This window comes from Mobula hypostoma, chromosome 6 (assembly GCF_963921235.1).
Source record: "Mobula hypostoma chromosome 6, sMobHyp1.1, whole genome shotgun sequence".
In the NCBI taxonomy this organism is placed as follows: Eukaryota; Metazoa; Chordata; class Chondrichthyes; order Myliobatiformes; family Myliobatidae; genus Mobula; species Mobula hypostoma.
This window is the reverse complement of record NC_086102.1, coordinates 102,792,749-102,814,443: the sequence shown is the minus strand read 5'-3', so window position 1 is coordinate 102,814,443 and position 21,695 is coordinate 102,792,749. Positions and strand designations below refer to the sequence as shown.

Sequence of the window (21,695 nt, the reverse complement as noted above, 5' to 3'; positions counted from 1 at the left end):
AGTACAAAATGTAAAACAGGCACTCAGTACAAAGTGTAAAACAGGCAATCAGCACAATGTGCAAAACAGGCACTGAGTACAATGTGTAAAGTAGGCACTCAGTACAATGTGCCAAACAGGCAATCAGTACAATGTGTAGAACAGGCACTCAGTATAACGTGTAAAACAGGCACTCAGTACAAAATGTAAAACAGGCACTCAGTACAACGTGTAAAACAGGCAATCTGCACGATGTGCAAAACGGGCACTGAGTACAATGTGTAAAACAGGCACCCAGTACAATGTGTAAAACAGGCAATCAGTACAATGTGTAGAACAGGCACTCAGTACATTATGAGTGCCTGTTTTACACGTTGTACTGAGTGCCTGTTTTGCACGTTGTACTGATTGTCCGTTGTACGTCTACTCAGTACAATATGCAAAACGGGCAATCAGTCAATGTGTAAAACAGACAATCAGTAGTCTGTGCAACACAGGCAATCAGTATGATGTGTAAAACAGGCACTCAGCACAATGTGCAAAACAGGCAATCAGTACAATGTGCAAAACAGGCACTCAGTACAACGTGTAACACAGGCACTCAGTACAATGTGTAGAACAGGCACTCAGTACAATGTGTAAAACAAGCAATCAGTACAATGTGTAGAACAGGCACTCAGTACAATGTGTAAAACAGGCAATCAGTACAATGTGCAAAACAGGCACTCAGTATAACGTGTAAAACAGGCACTCAGTACAAAATGTAAAACAGGCACTCAGTACAACGTGTAAAACAGGCAATCAGTAGTCTGTGCAACACAGGCAATCAGTATGATGTGTAAAACAGGCACTCAGTACAATGTGTAAAACAGGCAATCAGTACAATATGCAAAACAGGCAATCTGTACAACCTGTAACACAGGCACTCAGTACAACGTGTAAATCAGGCAATCAGTGCAACGTGTAAAACAGGCACTCAGTGCGACGTGTAAAACAGATACTCAGTACAACATGTAAAACAGGCACTCTGTACAATGTGCAAAACAGGAAATCAGTACAACTTGTAAAACAGGCAATCAGTGCAACGTGTAAAACAGGCACTCAGTGCGACGTGTAAAACAGATACTCAGTACAACATGTAAAACAGGCACTCTGTACAATGTGCAAAACAGGAAATCAGTACAACTTGTAAAACAGGCAATCAGTGCAACGTGTAAAACAGGCACTCAGTGCGACGTGTAAAACAGATACTCAGTACAACATGTAAAACAGACACTCTGTACAATGTGCAAAAAAGGAAATCAGTACAACTTGCAAAACAGGCACTCAGTACAATGTGTAAACAGACACTCAGTACAATTTGCAAAACAGGCACTCAGTACAATGTGCAAAACAGGCACTCAGTACAACGTGTAACACAGGCACTCAGTACAATGTGTAGAACAGGCACTCAGTACAATGTGTAAAACAAGCAATCAGTACAATGTGTAGAACAGGCACTCAGTACAATGTGTAAAACAGGCAATCAGTACAATGTGCAAAACAGGCACTCAGTATAACGTGTAAAACAGGCACTCAGTACAAAATGTAAAACAGGCACTCAGTACAAAGTGTAAAACAGGCAATCAGCACAATGTGCAAAACAGGCACTGAGTACAATGTGTAAAGTAGGCACTCAGTACAATGTGCCAAACAGGCAATCAGTACAATGTGTAGAACAGGCACTCAGTATAACGTGTAAAACAGGCACTCAGTACAAAATGTAAAACAGGCACTCAGTACAACGTGTAAAACAGGCAATCTGCACGATGTGCAAAACGGGCACTGAGTACAATGTGTAAAACAGGCACCCAGTACAATGTGTAAAACAGGCAATCAGTACAATGTGTAGAACAGGCACTCAGTACATTATGAGTGCCTGTTTTACACGTTGTACTGAGTGCCTGTTTTGCACGTTGTACTGATTGTCCGTTGTATGTCTACTCAGTACAATATGCAAAACGGGCAATCAGTCAATGTGTAAAACAGACAATCAGTAGTCTGTGCAACACAGGCAATCAGTATGATGTGTAAAACAGGCACTCAGCACAATGTGCAAAACAGGCAATCAGTACAATGTGCAAAACAGGCATTCAGTACAACGTGTAACACAGGCACTCAGTACAATGTGTAGAACAGGCACTCAGTACAATGTGTAAAACAAGCAATCAGTACAATGTGTAGAACAGGCACTCAGTACAATGTGTAAAACAGGCAATCAGTACAATGTGCAAAACAGGCACTCAGTATAACGTGTAAAACAGGCACTCAGTACAAAATGTAAAACAGGCACTCAGTACAACGTGTAAAACAGGCAATCAGCACAATGTGCAAAACAGGCACTGAGTACAATGTGTAAAGTAGGCACTCAGTACAATGTGCCAAACAGGCAATCAGTACAATGTGTAGAACAGGCACTCAGTATTACGTGTAAAACAGGCACTCAGTACAACGTGTAAAACAGGCAATCTGCATGATGTGCAAAACGGGCACTGAGTACAATGTGTAAAACAGGCACCCAGTACAATGTGTAAAACAGGCAATCAGTACAATGTGTAGAACAGGCACTCAGTACATTATGAGTGCCTGTTTTACACGTTGTACTGAGTGCCTGTTTTGCACGTTGTACTGATTGTCCGTTGTACGTCTACTCAGTACAATATGCAAAACGGGCAATCAGTAAAATGTGTAAAACAGACAATCAGTAGTCTGTGCAACACAGGCAATCAGTATGATGTGTAAAACAGGCACTCAGCACAATGTGCAAAACAGGCAATCAGTACAATGTGCAAAACAGGCACTCAGTATAACGTGTAAAACAGGCACTCGTACAAAATGTAAAACAGGCACTCAGTACAACGTTTAAAACAGGCAATCAGCACAATGTGCAAAACAGGCACTGAGTACAATGTGTAAAGTAGGCAGTCAGTACAATGTGCCAAACAGGCAATCAGTACAATGTGTAGAACAGGCACTCAGTACAATGTGTAAAACAGGCACTCAGTAGTCTGTGCAACACAGGCAATCAGTACGATGTGTAAAACAGGCACTCAGTAGTCTGTTGAACACAGGCAATCAGTACGATGTGTAAAACAGGCACTCAGTACAATGTGTAAAACAGGCAATCAGTACAATATGCAAAACAGGCACTCCGTACAATGTGTAGAACAGGCACTCAGTACAACGTGTAAAACAGGCAGTCAGTGCAACGTGTAAAGCAGGCACTCAGTGCGACGTGTAAAACAGATACTCAGTACAACATGTAAAACAGGCACTCTGTACAATGTGCAAAACAGGAAATCAGTACAACGTGCAAAACAGGCACCCAGTACAATGTGCAAAACAGGCACTCAGTACAACGTGTAAAGCTGGCACTCAGTACAATGTGTAAAACAGGCACTCAGTACTCTGTGCAAAACAGGCAATCAGTAGTCTGTGCAACACAGGCAATCAGTATGATGTGTAAAACAGGCACTCAGTACAATGTGTAAAACAGGCAATCAGTACAATATGCAAAACAGGCAATCTGTACAACTTGTAAAACAGGCAATCAGTGCAACGTGTAAAACAGATACTCAGTACAACATGTAAAACAGGCACTCTGTACAATGTGCAAAACAGGAAATCAGTACAACTTGTAAAACAGGCAATCAGTGCAACGTGTAAAACAGGCACTCAGTGCGACGTGTAAAACAGATACTCAGTACAACATGTAAAACAGGCACTCTGTACAATGTGCAAAACAGGAAATCAGTACAACGTGCAAAACAGGCACTCAGTACAATGTGTAAAACAGGCAATCATACAGTGTGTAAAACAGGCACTCAGTACAAAATGTAAAACAGGCACTCAGCACAACGTGTAAAACAGGCAATCAGCACAATGTGCAAAACAGGCACTGAGTACAATGTGTAAAGTAGGCAGTCAGTACAATGTGCCAAACAGGCAATCAGTACGATGTGTAGAACAGGCACTCAGTACAATGTGTAAATCAGGCAATCAGTAGTCTGTGCAACACAGGCAATCAGTACGATGTGTGAAACAGGCACTCAGTAGTCTGCTGAACACAGGCAATCAGTATGATGTGTAAAACAGGCACTCAGTACAACGTGTAAAACAGGCAATCAGTGCAACGTGTAAAACAGGCACTCAGTGCAACATGTAAAACAGATACTCAGTACAACATGTAAAACGGGCACTATGTACAATGTGCAAAACAGGAAATCAGTACAACGTGCAAAACAGGCACTCAGTACAATGTGTAGAACAGGTACTCAGTACAACATGTAAAACAGGCACTCTGTACAATGTGTAAAACAGGCAATCAGTACAATATGCAAAACAGGCAATCTGTACAACCTGTAAAGCAGGCACTCAGTGCAACGTGTAAAACAGATACTCAGTACAACATGTAAAACGGGCACTCTGTACAATGTGTAAAACAGGCACTCAGTACAACGAGTAAAACAGGCACTCAGTGCGACGTGTAAAACAGACACTCAGTACAACATGTAAAACAGGCACTCTGTACAATGTGCAAAACAGGAAATCAGTACAACTTGTAAAACAGGCAATCAGTGCAACGTGTAAAGCAGGCACTCTGTACAATGTGCGAAACAGGAAATCAGTACAACTTGCAAAACAGGCACTCAGTGCAATGCGCAAAACAGGCACTCAGTACAATGTGTAAAACTGGCACTCAGTACAATGTGTAAAACAGGCACTCAGTACTCTGCGCAAAACAGGCAATCAGTACACCTTGTAAAACAGGCAATCAGTTCAACGTGTATAACAGGCAATCAGCGCGATGTGTAAAACAGATACTCAGTACAACATGCAAATCAGGCACTCTGTACAATGTGCAAAACAGGAAATCAGTACAACGTGCAAAACAGGCACTCAGTACAATGTGTAAAACAGGCAATCAGTACAGTGTGTAAAACAGGCACTCAGTACAATGTGTAAAACTGGCACTCAGTACAATGTGTAAAACAGGCACTCAGTACTCTGCACAAAACAGGCAATCAGTACACCTTGTAAAACTGGCAATCAGTGCAACGTGTATAACAGGCAATCAGTGCGATGTGTAAAACAGATACTCAGTACAACATGCAAAACAGGCACTCTGTACAATGTGCAAAACAGGAAATCAGTACAACGTGCGAAACAGGCACTCAGTACAATGTGTAAAACAGGCAATCAGTACTCTGCGCAAAACAGGCAATCAGTACACCTTGTACAACAGGCAATCAGTGCGATGTGCAAAACAGGCACTCAGTACAATGTGTAAAACAGGCAATCTGTACAACCTGTAAAACAGGCACTCAGTACAACGTGTAAAACAGGCAATCAGTGCAACGTGTAAAACAGGCACTCAGTGTGACGTGTAAAACAGATACTCAGTACATCATGTAAAACAGGCACTCTGTACAATGTGCAAAACAGGAAATCAGTACAACTTGCAAAACAGTCACTCAGTACAATGTGTAAAACAGGCACTCAGTACAATTTGTAGAACAGGCACTCAGTACAATGTGTAAAACAGGCACTCAGTAGTCTGTGCAACACAGACAATCAGTATGATGTGTAAAACAGGCAATCAGTACAATGAGTAAAACAGGCAATCAGTACAATATGCAAAACAGGCAATCTGTACAACCTGTAAAACAGGCACTCAGTACAACGTGTAAAACAGGCATCGGTGCAACGTGTAAAACAGGCACTCAGTGCGACATGTAAAACAGATACTCAGTACAACATGTAAAACAGGCACTCTGTACAATGTGCAAAACAGGAGATCAGTACAACTTGCAAAACAGGCACTCAGTACAATGTGTAAACAGCCACTCAGTACAATTTGCAAAACAGGCACTCAGTACAATGTGCAAAACAGGCACTCAGTACAACGTGTAACAGGCACTCAGTACAATGTGTAGAACAGGCACTCAGTACAATGTGTAAAACAAGCAATCAGTACAATGTGCAAAACAGGCACTCAGTACAACGTGTAAAACAGGCACTCAGTACAACGTGTAAAATAGGCAGTCTGCACGATGTGCAAAACAGGCACTGAGTACAATGTGTAAAACAGGCACCCAGTACAATGTGTAAAACAGGCAATCAGTACAATGTGTAGAACAGGCACACAGTACAATGTGTAAAACAGGCAATCTGTACAATATGCAAAACAGGCAATCTGTACAACCTGTAAAACAGGCACTCAGCACAATGTGTAAAACAGGCACTAGTTGCGACGTGCAAAACAGATACTCAGTACAACATGTAAAACAGGCACTCTGTACAATGTGCAAAACAGGAAATCAGTACAACTTGCAAAACAGGCACTCAGTACAATGTGTAAACAGGCACTGAGTACAATTTGCAAAACAGGTACTCAGTACAATGTGCAAAACAGGCACTCAGTACAACGTGTAACACAGGCACTCAGTACAATGTGTAGAACAGGCACTCAGTACAATGTGCAAAACAGGCACTCAGTACAACGTGTAAAACAGGCACTCAGTACAAAATGTAAAACAGGCACCCAGTACAATGTGTACAACAGGCAATCAGTACATTTTGTAGAACAGGCACTCAGTACAACCTGTAAAACAGACACTTAGTACCACGTGTAAAACAGGCAATCAGCACAATGTGCAAAACAGGCACTGAGTACAATGTGTAAAGTAGGCACTCAGTACAATGTGTAGAACAGGCACTCAGTATAACGTGTAAAACAGGCACTCAGTAGTCTGTGCAACACAGGCAATCTGTACGATGTGTAAAACATTCACTCAGTACAATGTGTAAAACAGGCAATCAGCACAATATGCAAAACAGGCACTCCGTACAACCTGTAATACCGGCACTTAGTATCACGTGTAATACAGGCAATCAGCACAATGTGCAAAACAGGCACTGAGTATAATGTGTAAAACAGGCACTCAGTACAATGTGCCAAACAGGCAATCAGTACAATGTGCAAAGCAGGCAATCAGTAAAATGTGTAGAACAGGCACTCAGTACATTATGAGTGCCTGTTTTACACGTTGTACTGAGTGCCTGTTTTGCACGTTGTACTGATTGTCCGTTGTACGTCTACTCAGTACAATATGCAAAACGGGCAATCAGTCAATGTGTAAAACAGACAATCAGTAGTCTGTGCAACACAGGCACTCAGTATAACGTGTAAAACAGGCACTCGTACAAAATGTAAAACAGGCACTCAGTACAACGTTTAAAACAGGCAATCAGCACAATGTGCAAAACAGGCACTGAGTACAATGTGTAAAACAGGCACCCAGTACAATGTGTAAAACAGGCAATCAGTACAATGTGTAGAACAGGCACTCAGTACAATGTGTAAAACAGGCAATCAGTACAATATGCAAAACAGGCACCCCGTACAACCTGTAAAACAGGCACTTAGTACCACGTGTAAAACAGGCAATCAGCACAATGTGCTAAACAGGCACTGAGTACAATGTGTAAAGTAGGCACTCAGTACAATGTGCCAAATAGGCAATCAGTACAATGTGTAGAACAGGCACTCAGTATAACGTGTTAAACAGGCACTCAGTAGTCTGTGCAACACAGGCAATCAGTACGATGTGTAAAACAGGCACTCCGTACAACCTGTAAAACCGGCACTTAGTACCACGTGTAATACAGGCAATCAGCACAATGTGCAAAATAGGCACTGAGTATAATGTGTACAGACTACTGATTGTCTGTTTTACACATTGACTGATTGCCCGTTTTGCATATTGTACTGAGTAGACGTACAACGGACAATCAGTACAACGTGCAAAACAGGCACTCAGTACAACGTGTAAAACAGGCAATCTGCACGATGTGCAAAACGGGCACTGAGTACAATGTGTAAAACAGGCACCCAGTACAAAGTGTAAAACAGGCAATCAGTACAATGTGTAGAACAGGCACTCAGTACAATGTGTAAAACAGGCAATCAGTACAATATGCAAAACAGGCACCCCGTACAACCTGTAAAACAGGCACTTAGTACCACTTGTAAAACAGGCAATCAGCACAATGTGCTAAACAGGCACTGAGTACAATGTGTAAAGTAGGCACTCAGTACAATGTGCCAAATAGGCAATCAGTACAATGTGTAGAACAGGCACTCAGTATAACGTGTTAAACAGGCACTCAGTAGTCTGTGCAACACAGGCAATCAGTACGATGTGTAAAACAGGCACTCCGTACAACCTGTAAAACCGGCACTTAGTACCACGTGTAATACAGGCAATCAGCACAATGTGCAAAATAGGCACTGAGTATAATGTGTAAAACAGGCACTCAGTACAATGTGCCAAACAGGCAATCAGTACAATGTGCAAAGCAGGCAATCAGTACAATGTGTAGAACAGGCACTCAGTACAATATGAGTGCCTGTTTTACACGTTGTACTGAGTGCCTGTTTTACACGTTGTACTGATTGCCTGTTTTGCACGTTGTACTGATTGTCCGTTGTACGTCTACTCAGTACAATATGCAAAACGGGCAATCAGTCAATGTGTAAAACAAGTACTCAGTACTCTGTTTAAAGCAGCCACTCAGTAGTCAGTTTAAAACAGGCACTCTGTACAATGTATAATACAAGCACTCAGTACAATATGTAAAACAATGCCCGCATGAATATTTCCCTTGAACTGGCTGTTGATTCTCTCTATGCTTCTCACTATTTTATAATCTTCTATCAGGTCTGTGATCAACCTCTGCTGCTCTAAAGAAAAAACAGCACAAGTTTTTCCAACATCTCCTTTTGTAGTAGAAAGGGACTCTAGTACAAGGGAATAGTGAACGTGAAGATTTTGTCCCATTGTATTGGTACCAGCATGTTCTCTGAACTAACCCATCTCTACCACGTGAGATGCAGTGGGTCTCATTTATTTATAATTAATGTTCTGTGTGCTGTCTGTAAATATATCCCTATGATGCTGCCGCAAGCAAGTTTTTCCATCGAACCTGTGTCTTACCATACTGATGCACATGACAATCAGCTCAAAACCTTTCTCCAGTCAACTCTTACTGCTACTACCCCCGTGGTTTTATAAAGCAACACATAATCTGGGATTGTGGATGGTTAGGCTTTAGTGACTTAGTGAGAGAGAGAGGTGCTTCAAAAAGGCAAGTTCCATCATCAAGGATGTTCATCACCCTCTTCTCATTACTATCATTGGAGAGGAAGAACAGGATCCTGAAAACCCACACGATGATTCAGGAACAACTTCACCATCAAATTTCTGATCGCCCCATGAACCAGTGAATTCTACTTCTTATTCTTGCTTCTTCTACTATTTATTGTGAAATATGTGGTATTTTTGAGTTTTTGCACTGTACTGCTGCTGTGAATCAAAATTCTCACCATATAGCTCAATGAAAATAATTCTGATTCTGAGTCTGAGAAACAGCAAACCTTCAGAGGAAATTATAAGCAAATGCTTCGAGAGGCTGGTCAAGGATTACATCTGCAGCATGCCACAACCCAAACTGAACCCCCCACAATTCACCTACAGACACAACTGATCGACAGATGACACAATAGTTACACTCTACATACCATCTTTACACACCTGGAGAAGAAGGATGCTTATGTGAGAATGCTGTTCTTGGACTACAGTTCAGCATTCTACACCATTAATTCCCTCCAGGTTTAACAAGAAGCTCAGAGACCTCGGCCTTGACACTGCCTTGTGCAGCTGGATCCTGGACTTCCTGTCAGATCACCGGCAGGTGGTAAGAGTGGGCTCCCTCACCTCCACCCCTCTGACTCTCAAGACAGGAGCCCCTCAGGGCTGTGTACTAAGACCCCTCATTTACTCTCTGTATACCCATGACTGCGTTGCCACCCACAGCTCTAATCTGCTAATTAAATTTGCCAATGATTCTACATTGATTGGCCTAATCTCAAACAATAACAAGGTGACCTACAGGGAAGAAGTCATCTCTCTGACACAGTGGTGTCAAGAAAACAACCTCTCCCTCAATGTCACAAAAACAAAGGAGCTGGTTGTGGATTACAGGAGGAATGGAGACAGGCTAACCCCTACTGACATCAATGGATCTGGGGTTGAGAGGGTAAACAGCTTTAAGTTCTTCGGCACCCACATCACTGAGAACCTCACGTGGTCTGTACACACCAGCTGTGTGGTGAAAAAGGCACAACAGCACCTCTTTCACCTCAGATGGTTGAAGAAGTTCGGTATGGCTCCCAAATCCTAAGAAGTTTCTACAGGGGCACAATTGAGAGCATCCTGACTGGCTGCATCACTGCCTGTTATGGGAACTGTACCTCCCTTAATTACAGGACTCTGCAGAGAGTGGTACGGACAGCCCAGTGCATCAACAGTTGTGAACTTCCCATGATTCAGGACATTTACAGAGACAGGTGGGTAAAAAGGGCCCGAAGAATCACTGGGGACCCGAGTCACCCCAACCACAAACTGTTCCAGCTGCTACCATCCGGAAACAGTAGCTCAGCATAAAAGCCAGGACCAACAGGCTCCGGAACAGCTTCTTCCACCAGACCAACAGACTGATTAACTCACACTCATTTGAGTGTACTCTATATTACATTGACTGCTCTATTTATTATAAATTATTATATATTACTATGATTGCACATTGCACATTTAGACAGAGATGTAGCACAAATATTTTTACTCCTCCTATATGTGAAGGATGTAAGAAATAAAGTCAATTCAATTCATTTCATTCATTCAATATTAAGCAACTGGGCAACAGAAGAGGCAAATTAAACAAATTACCACTTCATGAAGTCCCCCAAGACAAATGACAGAGCCAGGGGCAGCAGCGTTGTCCACTCATACTTGTACCCGCCAGAGAGTGTACCCACCCATACCTATACCCACAGGAGAGAGTACACTTTCATACTCACACCTACAGAGAGAGTACCCACCCATATCCATACCCACAGGAGGGAGGATCCACTCATGCCCATACCCACAGGGGAATGTACAAACTCATACCATTACATACAGGGGTGAGTACCCATTCATACCCATACCCAAAGGCGTGAGTACCCATTCATACCCATACCCACTGGAGAGAGTACCCAGTCATACCAATATCCACAAGAGAGAGTACCCACTCAGACCAATACCGAGAGGAGAGAGTACCCACTCATAACCATACCCACAGGAAAGAATACCCAATCAATCTTATACCCACAAGGGTGAGGACCCATTCGTATACATACCCATTGGAGAGAGTACCCAGTCATACCAATATCTACAAGAGAGAGTACTCACTCACACCCATACCCAGAGGAAGGGATACACACTCATACCCATGGCTACCCGAGTACCTGCTCACACATACCCACAGGAGAGAGTACCCACTGGAATACCTACTCATACCCATGACCACAAGAAAGAGTACCAACTCATACCATAACCAAAGTAAAGAGTACCCAGTCATACCCATACCCAGAGGAGAGTGTACACATTCATACCCAAACCCACAAGAGAGAGTACCTAGTCAGACCCATATCCACCAGAGTACCCACTCATGCCCATACCCACAGGAGAGAATACCCACTCATACCCATGACCAGCAGAATACCCACTCATACCCATATGCACAGCAGAGAGTAAACACTCATGCCCATACCCTCAGGGGAGAGTACCCATTCACACCCAGTCCCACAGTAGAAAGTACCCACTCATATACCCACAGGACATTGTACCCATACCCACAGGAGAAAGTACACACTCAAAGCTATACCCACAGGGGTGAGTACCCACTCATACCATTACCCACAGGAGAGAGCACCCAGTCATACTCATACCCACAGGGGGGATTACCCACTCATACCATAACCACAGGAGAGAGCACCCATTAATACAGATGTCCTCAGGAGAGAGAACACACTCATACCTCTATCCTCAGGAGACTGTATACACTCATACTCATACCCACAGGGGTGAGTACACATTCATACCCATACCCACAGGTAAGAACACCCACTCATACCTGTACCCACAGGAGAGAGTACCCATTCATTACAAATACCCACAGGACAGAATACCCAATCATACTCATATCCACAAGAGAGAGTACCCACTCATACACATACCCCCAGGACAGAATACCCTCTAATACATATGCCCACAGGAGAGAGTACCCACTAATACACAAGCCCACCAGAGTACCCGCTCATACACGTACCCACAGGAGAGAGTACCCACTCATACACGTACCCACAGGAGAGAGTACCTGCTGATACCCATACACAAAGGAGAGAATACCCACATACCAATACGCACCAGAGTACCCACTCATACCCATAACCACAGGAGTAAGTACCATTCATACCCATACCCACAGGAGAGATTACCCACTGATACAGATATCCTCAGGAGAGAGAACACACTCATACCTCTATCCTCAAGAGACTATACACACTTATACTCATACCCACAGGGGTGAGTAGACATTCATACCCATATCCACAGGTAAGAACATGCAGTCATACCTGTACCCACAGGAAAGAGTGCCCACAAATTCACATACTCACAAGAGAGTGTACCCACTCATTCCCATGCCCACCAGAGTACCCACTCATACCCATACCCAAGGAAGAGAGTACCTACTCATACCCATGCCCACCAGATGACAAACTCATACTATACCCACAGAAGAGAGTACTCACTCATACCCATAACCAAAGGAGAGAGTACCCACTCATACCCATACCCACAGGAGTGCCCACTCATTACAAATATCCACAGGACAGAATACCCAATCATACTCATACCCACAAGAGATAGTACCCACTCATACACATACCCCCAGGACAGACTACCCACTAATACATATGCCCACAGGAGAGAGTACCCACTAATACATGAGCCCACCAGAGTACCCACTCATATGCGTACCCACTGGAGAGAGTACCATTCATACCAATACCCACAAGAGAGAGTACCCACTCATACCCATACCTAAAGGAGAGAATACCCACTCATACCAATACTCACTAGAGTACCCGCTCATACCCATAACTATAGGAGTGAGTACCCACTCATACCCATACACAGAGGAGAGAGGACCCACGCATACCCAAACCCACCAGAGTACTGACTCATACCCATACCCACAAGAAACAGTATCCACTCATACCATTACCCACAAGAGAGAGTACTCACACATACCCTTACCCCTGGGAGAGAGTACCAACTCATACCCTTACCCACCAGAGTACCAACTAATACACATACCCACAGGAGACAGTACCCACTCATACTCATTCCCACCAGAGTACCCACTCATATGCATACCCACAGGAGAAAGTACTCACTCATACTCATACCCACTGGACAGTGTACCCGAATACCCACTCATACTCATTCCCACCAGAGTGCCCACTCATACACATAGCAACAGGAGAGAGTACCTACCCATACCCATACTCACAGGAGAGAGTACCCACTCATACTCACACCCACAGGAGAGGATACCCACTCATACCCATACCTACAGGAAAGAGTATCCAGTCATACCCATACCCACAGGAGAGAGTATCCACTCATACCCATATGTACATGAGGGACTACCCACTCTTGTCCATATCCACAGGAGAGAGTATATCCATTCCCACCAGAGTACTCACTCATACTCATACCCACTGGATAGTGTACCCGAATACCCACTCATACACATATCAACAGGAGAGAGTACCCACCCATACCCATACTCACAGGAGAGAGTACCCACTCATACTCACACCCACAGGAGAGGATACCCACTCATACCCATACCTACAGGAAAGAGTATCCAGTCATACCCATACCCACAGGAGAGAGTATCCACTCATACCCATATGTACGTGAGGGACTACCCACTCTTGTCCATATCCACAGGAGAGAGTATATCCATTCCCACCAGAGTACTCACTCATACACCCACAGGAAAGGGTTACACACTCATACCCATGCCCATCAGAGTACCCACTCATACCCATATCCACAGGACAGAGTACTCACTCATTCCCGTACCCACAGGAAAGAGTATCCAGTCATACCTATATCCACAAGAGAGTAACACACACACACTTATACTCATACCCACAGGGGTTAGTACTCATTCATACCCATACCCAAAGGAAAGAACACCCACTCATATCCATACCTACAGGAGAGAGGACTCTCTCATACCTATAACCATGAGAGTGCCCATTCATACCCATTCCCACAGGAGAGTGCACCCCCTCATACCTATACTCACAGGGGATAGTACCCACTCATACACATACCCACAGGAGAGAGTACTCACTCATACCTTTATCCATGAGAGTACCCACTCATAGCCACACCCATAGGATAGAGTACTCACTCATACCCATACTCACAGGAAACAGTACCCACTCATGCCCATACACACAGGAGAGTGTACTCACTCTCACTCATACGCACCCATCTAATGGGATAGGCCCACACTCTCCTAGCCTTTGAATGGATCTGAAACCCTTGCCTTTTTGTACGCCGGGACTCAGCGCTCCCCACGTTCCTTGCTTTCCGTCCTTAAGGAGGTTGTCATGGGCTGCGTCTGCAAAGAGATGGAAATCAGACAGATACCGCAGGGAGCATCAGATTCATAAAGCTAAGATCTGCCTTGTAGCAGTATGATTCTACAAACTTTTCAATGTCCTGGAAATGATGTACTTGTAATATTACCAACATAGTCCAACATTATACCAACTTGTCTTACAATAATTCTCTCTCGCGCTCTCTACTATAATATTTCCGATCCTCTTTTTCTTAACTTTCTATAAATCCATTTTCTGTCTCTTTCAGATTGTTTTCCTTTTGTCCCTTTCTCTCGCTCTACATCTCTTCCGCCACATCCAATTTTTACTGCTCTCTTTTTCTGCTTGTCTGTCTCTTTCTCAGACACACACACACGCACACACATACATTAAAACTTCCCTGACTTTCTATCTCTGGAACTCGCCTTTCCCGAATCCAGGAAACACGTTCAGGAAAAGACGGCAAACTCACTTCCGACACCAGGAGCCTTTAACTTTATAAAACGGCTCAGCGGGCGGGAGAGGGGAGACAGGGGTAGATTCAGCGGAGGAAGGATTGAAGGAAGAGAGCTGGGGAGAGGAGAAAAGAAACTAAGGAATTTATGGAGAGCAAAAGAGGAAGGAATTTCGAGACAGCGAGAAAGTGGACGAGGAATGAAGTACACAGTAGCAGAGAGAGAGACAGTAAGGTGGGACAGTGCTGGTTATGGGGAATGTAGCGGAGAGTCAGAGAGAGCGGAATAGGGAGTCGAATAGCATGAGAGAGAACGAGAATACTGGAGAAGAATCCAGGATAGGGCTAAATGCAACAAAGAATTACTCAGCGAAGACTTTAAAGGAGCAAGAGTAGGAACATCAACACCGACGGGAGGCAGAGAAAAAGGCAACCGAAAAGGAATAAAGGAGGGCCAAGAACGCGAAAGAGCTGGCCGAACGACAAAACTGGGGGGGGGGGGGCAGTTGTCCCAGGGATGGTGGGGGAGGAGTGCTTTGAAGAGAGGAGAGGGAAAGAGAGAGGGCAGAGAGATTCCGGGGAACCGGGAGAGAGAGAGAGAGAGAGAGAAAGAGAGAGGGAGAGAGAGAAGGAAAGCGACGCTGTAAAAAGAGAAACAGATTGAGTTAGAGAGAGAGAATTTTGACTGAAAAATTAGTCAGGGTGAAGGGAAGGAGACAGTACAGACCGAATTTGAAGTGGATTAGACTGGAAAAGTAGACAGAATACAGATCGGGTCTGGGTGAGAAAGCGAAACAGGGAGGGGAAAATCGCCGGAGGAAGAGTTGAGACAGACAATCTGAGTTAAAGATAAAACGAGGGGGTAAACCGCTGGGCTGAAGCGAGGGGATTACAAAACAAGTGTTAAGAGGGGGATGATAAAAGGGCCTGTACCTGGCAGGTACATGTTTAACATCAGATTATATCCGGCACGGTTGAGCCCCGGTCCACAGTTGGCTGCTTGTTTCATTGCGAGTCTGGGTTCAAAAGCGGTTTGCAAAACATCATGGGCAAGCTTTTGATATATTAAAAAAATCTAGTGATTCACCTCCCCTCCCGACCTGGCGTGAAATGTAAGGCTGGGGTAGAGTTGCGAAGCAACAGTATGGATATCAGAGCACAGAACAGTGATCACGGAGCAATTTCCTGAAAGACTGAGACTAGCTGGATGGTTTAATTAAAACGGCAATTTAACATTGTCAGAGAGACGCGTCTCGGTAATAAAATCTCCAAACCTGATCGCTCGGCTTCAACGAAGAATTAAACTCTTATCAAACTCCATCTCATTTTAATAAAACTCTCGTTCTCGTCGCGCTGATCTGCCTCGTTTCCATGGAGGTTTGAAGTGGCCGCACTTTTCCGCAGCTGACAATCTCCGCAAACAGATTCGCGTGTCTCAACCTATCCTTTTCCAATATTGACTCAGTTCCGGGTCTCTGAACCTACGAAAACAAACCAGGTGTCGGAGAGGAAATCAACCAGAAACGCTATTTTTTTTAAGATGTTATTGTATATTGAGGTGTTTCTGAGGAGAGTTTGATGGCTCTAGGCCTGTACTCTCTGGAGTTCAGAGCTAGGTTAGGTTGTGGAGGCCAAGTCATTGGGTGTAATTAAAGCGGAGGTTGATAGGTTCTTAATTAATCAGGGTGTCAAAGGTTATGGAGAGAAGCAGGAGAATGGGGTTGATGGATACTAAATCAGCCATGTTGGAATAGCGGGGCAAATTCGATGGGCCGAATGCCCTGATTCTGCTCCTATATCTTATGATCCTCCGATCTGTACAGACTATTGCACACGGTGATGATTGTGAAGAAGCGTCTACAGCGACAGAGCAGTACAGCATAGGAATAGGCCATTCGGCTAACGAAGGTTGTGCTGAACATGATGCCAAATTAAACTAATTTCTTCTGCCTGTACGTGATCCATATCTCCCCACTTCCTCATATTCACGCATCTGAAGTCCTCCTAAATGCCACAATCGTATCTGATTCACCCCCCCGCCCCCCACCACTGACAGCCTGTTCCGGGCACCCACCACCCACCACCCAGCAGCACTCTCTGTGGAAACACAAACTCCAACCGCCCCCCATCCGTTATGAATGTTTCCCTCTCACTTTAATTTCATATCTGTTAGTCATAGAACACTACAGCAGAGAATCAGGCCCTTCAGCCCATCTAATCCATGCCGAGCTATTATTCTGCCTCGGCCCGCCGTCCTGCATCTGGACCAGAGCCCTCCATCCCCCCACTCAGGTACCCATCCAAACTCCTCTTAAATGTTGAAATCGAAAACGGATCTACCACTTCCGCTGGCGGCTCATTCCACAATATCACCACCCTCTGAGTGAAGTTCCCCTGCATGCGCTCCTTAAATATTTCACCTTTCACCCTTACCCTATGATCTCATTATTTCACATTCCTACGTTGGGGGAAAGAAGATTTGAACTGTCTAACCTATCCATCTTATAATCTTATGAACTTTTATCAGTCGCCGACTCTCCAGAGAAAACGACCCAAGTTTGTTTAACCTCTCCCGATTGTTCATACCACCTAATCCAGCCAGCATCCTCTTCTGTACCGTGGAAAGCATCACCGGCTGGGACGGAGGGGACACTGCACAGGAACGGAAAAAGCTACAGAAAGTTGCAAACTCTACTGCTGCCGCAAAACAGCACATTTAACGACATATGCCAGCGATATTAAACTCGATTTTGATTCTGACTAATGGAGACAAGCGTGCTGCATGTCGCATTCGCATGTTGCGAGTCATCTGTTACGTGTTGCATGTTGCGCGTCGCGTGTTGCATGTTGCATGTTGCATGTCGCATGCTGCATGCCGCGTGTTCCATGCCTTCTACTGCTTTCTTCATTTGCATGGGCACTTTCAGGGAGTAATGGACTTGAACCCTAAGGACCCCCTGTACACCAAACGCAAGCATCCAAAACATTGATGCCTCTGTCTCAGACCGGACCATGTTCTCACACTCCATCCTCATGTGGATTCGGAACTCAAAAGCGCAAACATCAACCCTCTGCATTTCTTCTCCATCCGCCTGAGATCTTTTGGACATCCTCAGTCCCATTTATCCCTGATATCGATGTCGATACAGTAGCTATCTACCGTCTCCTAACCTCCAGAATTCCAAAATCTATCCACCTCATCCTCTCGCCCTTGATACTAACCCTTCAAGCCCTCCTCTGACGTGTATTTTTGTCACGTGTGACCTGCTTGGGTTTAGCTTCAACTTTTCTGGTCAGCACCCGGGGAAAGCCTTTCATTCATTAATGATGCTTTATAATCTGCGTGATTTTGCAGTCTATTGTAAGGCCACGTAAGTAGTTTCCAAGGAATTACGTTCCTAAAACAACTTTATAACCTTTGAATTCCGTGTAATTTAAAAAGAAATTCAAACGACTCGTTCATTTTAAATCTTTGATTCTAGCTCTTTGAAGGGATACGCATGTACCTGTTCAACAGCGTTTTGGCTTTGTGCGTGTTGAAGCGCAGACCCGATATAATAGATAGAAATTAGACGTGACATTGCAACGCACACAAAATGCTGGAGGAACTCAGCAGGTCGGACAGAGGAATAAACATGCGCCGTTACGGGCCGAGGCCCTTCGTCAGAACCGGAGAGGAAGGAGGAAGAATCCAGAGTAAGAAGGTGGGAGGAGGGAAAGGGTTACAAGTGAGCCCAGGTGAGGGGGGTGGGGGAGGGTATGAAGTGAGGAGCTGGGTGGTGATAGGAGGAAGAGATAAAGGGCTGAAGAAGGAATCTGATAGAAGAGGAGAGTGCACAATGGGAGACAGGGAAGGGGTAGGTGATGAGCAGGTGAGGAGAGAGAAGGGGTGAGAGGGTAAGAGAACGGAGAACGGAAAAAGAAATAAATGAGTGGGAGGAGGTTATAGAAAACGACATTCATGCCGTCAGTTTGGAGGCTATCCAGAAAGAATATGAGGTGTTTCTCCTCCTACCTTCATCGTGACAGTAGAGGAGACATAACACAATTGTGATCATTAGCTGAATTGTTCTAGTCAGTTACAATAGGTTACTTAATAACAGAAAACTAGAAGACCACTCCTGGAGTATTGTGTGCAGTTTTGGTCCCCTAATCTGAGGAAAGACATCTTTGCCATAGAGGGAGTACAAAGAAGGTTCACCAGATTGATTCCTGGGATGGCAGGACTTTCATATGAAGAAAGACTGGATGAACTGGGCTTGTACTCGTTGGAATTTAGAAGATTGAGGGGGGATCTGATTGAAACGTATAAGATCCTAAAGGGATTGGACAGGCTAGATGCAGGAAGATTGTTCCCGATGTTGGGGAAGTCCAGAACGAGGGGTCACAGTTTGAGGATAGAGGGGAAGCCTTTTAGGACCGAGATTAGGAAAAACTTCTTCACACAGAGAGTGGTGAATCTGTGGAATTCTCTGCCACAGGAAACTGTTGAGGCCAGTTCATTGGCTATGTTTAAGAGGGAGTTAGATATGGCCCTTGTGGCTACAGGGGTCAGGGGGTATGGAGGGAAGGCTGGGGCGGGGTTCTGAGTTGGATGATCAGCCATGATCATAATAAATGGCGGTGCAGGCTCGAAGGGCCGAATGGCCTACTCCTGCACCTATTTTCTATGTTTCTATGTTTCTATGTTTCTAGAACTTGGCGGTTAAGCCATTTTAAGATGTCAGTGGGAATTGACTGAAGAAAGGTTCCACTTTACTTGGGCATCTATTAAGCGGTGAACAATTTGAGATGTTTAAAATGATATAAGGATTTTAAAAGCGAAGATCCGGAGCAAAAAGCTGTTCTTGGAAAGGGATCTATGTTCTCGAAGGAGACAAGGGGGAATAAATGCCGGCTCATTCAGGAGTGAAATCAGAGAACCCAAAGTGCAGAAGGAGTTGGGGATTCTCCTCTCCCCCAGACTATGAATGTTGAATGAAGCTTCAAATCCCGGGTTGAATCACGACCTCAAAATAGAAGGACGTCCCTTTAGAACAGAGATGAGGGGGAATTTCAGGCAGCATCTATAGGAAGAGGTACAGTCGACGTTTCGGGCCGAGACCCCTGACGAAAGGTCTCGGCCCGAAACGTCGACTGTATCTCTTCCTATAGATGCTGCCTGGCCTGCTGCGTTCACCAGCAACTTTGATCTGTGTTGTTTGAATTTCCAGCATCTGCAGAATTCCTGGTGTTTGAGGAGGAATTTCTTTAGCAAAATGGCGGTGAATCTGTGGAATTCGTAGTCACAGACCGCTGTGAAGGCCAAGTCATTTGGCATATTTAAAGCAGTGGTTCTTGTGTAAAATGGCAGTTCTTTAAAGTGGCCGTCAAAAGTTATGGGTTGAAGGCAAGAAAATAGGTTGAGAGGATAATAAATCGGCTAAGATGGAATGGTGGAGCTGGCTGAATTGGCCGAATGGCCTTGTTCGCTCACATTTCTTCCCCATTCTGATGTTTGTTCTGAACAACTGAACCTCTTGACCATGTCTGCATGTTTTTATGCATTGAGTTGCTGCCACATGATTGGCTAATTAGATACTTGCATTAACGAGTAGGTGTGCGGGTGTATCTAATAAAGTGGCCTCTCTGGATAATTAGAAATTGTTTATTAATCACCCTAAAATCGCAGTTATATAATCAATAGGTTGATTAATTCCACCTTTTTCAGAGATCACGGTGCGACCATTTTCCAAGACGCACTAAGTATTACTATCTGAGCGTAATATCAAATATCCGCCGTTCGAGCGATCGCAGATAAACCGCAAAAAATTCCATTCGATCAGTTAACACAATTCAGAGTTAATGTTTAGCATCTCGCCGCCACTCTCACTTGCTTTGGATTTCTATGCTATCTGGACGTTACTGCACCGCGCCGATACCGCGCGATACTTGTTAAATGTTTCTGTTTACCAACCCTGAAGTTTGCCGCGATTTCCTAACCGCTACTAAAGCTAACGATTTCAAACAGACATCCAAATTATTCGCCAAACACCGATAATAAATAGGAGTGATTTCGTTATTTAGGACGAGTATCGCTTGCAACACTGGTTAAAATCATTTCCTGAAACTTCCATTTACATTTCAACGATTAGATTATCATTTTACCGAAGACCATGTAAATCAACATCAACTGCTCAAGCAACAAAGAAAAAGACAAAACAAAGAAGCAGATGACAGTATTTTTTATCTATATCTGACACAGTTTGTTCCACAAATAAGTCTGCCGCCACTATTGCAGTTTACAGGTATACAGTCTCCTAAATATCTCTCGGAATTAAACGCAAATAATCCGGTTTACACAATGAACCATAAACTGGACAAGGTTCAGGAAATGTGAGTCTTTAATTAAAATAACTGTTACAGTAGAATCAATTTTCCCGTGTTTATTTAAAGATTATTTATTATATTTTGTGTTTATTAGACTTTGTTCAATGTTTATTGGGTCCCGTTGCCTTTGTACAATTTCTGTGCACACCTGTGACACTCGTCGCCCTGGATACTGTCGGTCGTTCGATTGCATTTAATTTATAATTTACTAATAACCGCAATTATCACTCCAAATGGATGTTCCTGGCACGGTGTTCACGGAGGTTCTGCCGGTACTAACAT

At 44.1% G+C, this 21,695-nt stretch overlaps 1 protein-coding gene across 1 annotated transcript in view; it reads right to left on the bottom strand.

The window, feature by feature from the left end:
• The window catches only part of LOC134348736 (protein FEV-like), a 34,337-nt gene extending 18,284 nt beyond the window's left edge, over positions 1-16,053 (bottom strand). Inside the window, exons 1-2 of the mRNA XM_063052539.1 lie at positions 15,978-16,053; positions 14,536-14,610 (exon numbers count right to left, since the gene is read on the bottom strand). Coding sequence (XP_062908609.1) covers positions 14,536-14,610; positions 15,978-16,053 — 151 coding nt within the window. The remainder of the gene's footprint in view (positions 1-14,535; positions 14,611-15,977) is intronic.
• Positions 16,054-21,695: the final 5,642 nt, after the last annotated feature.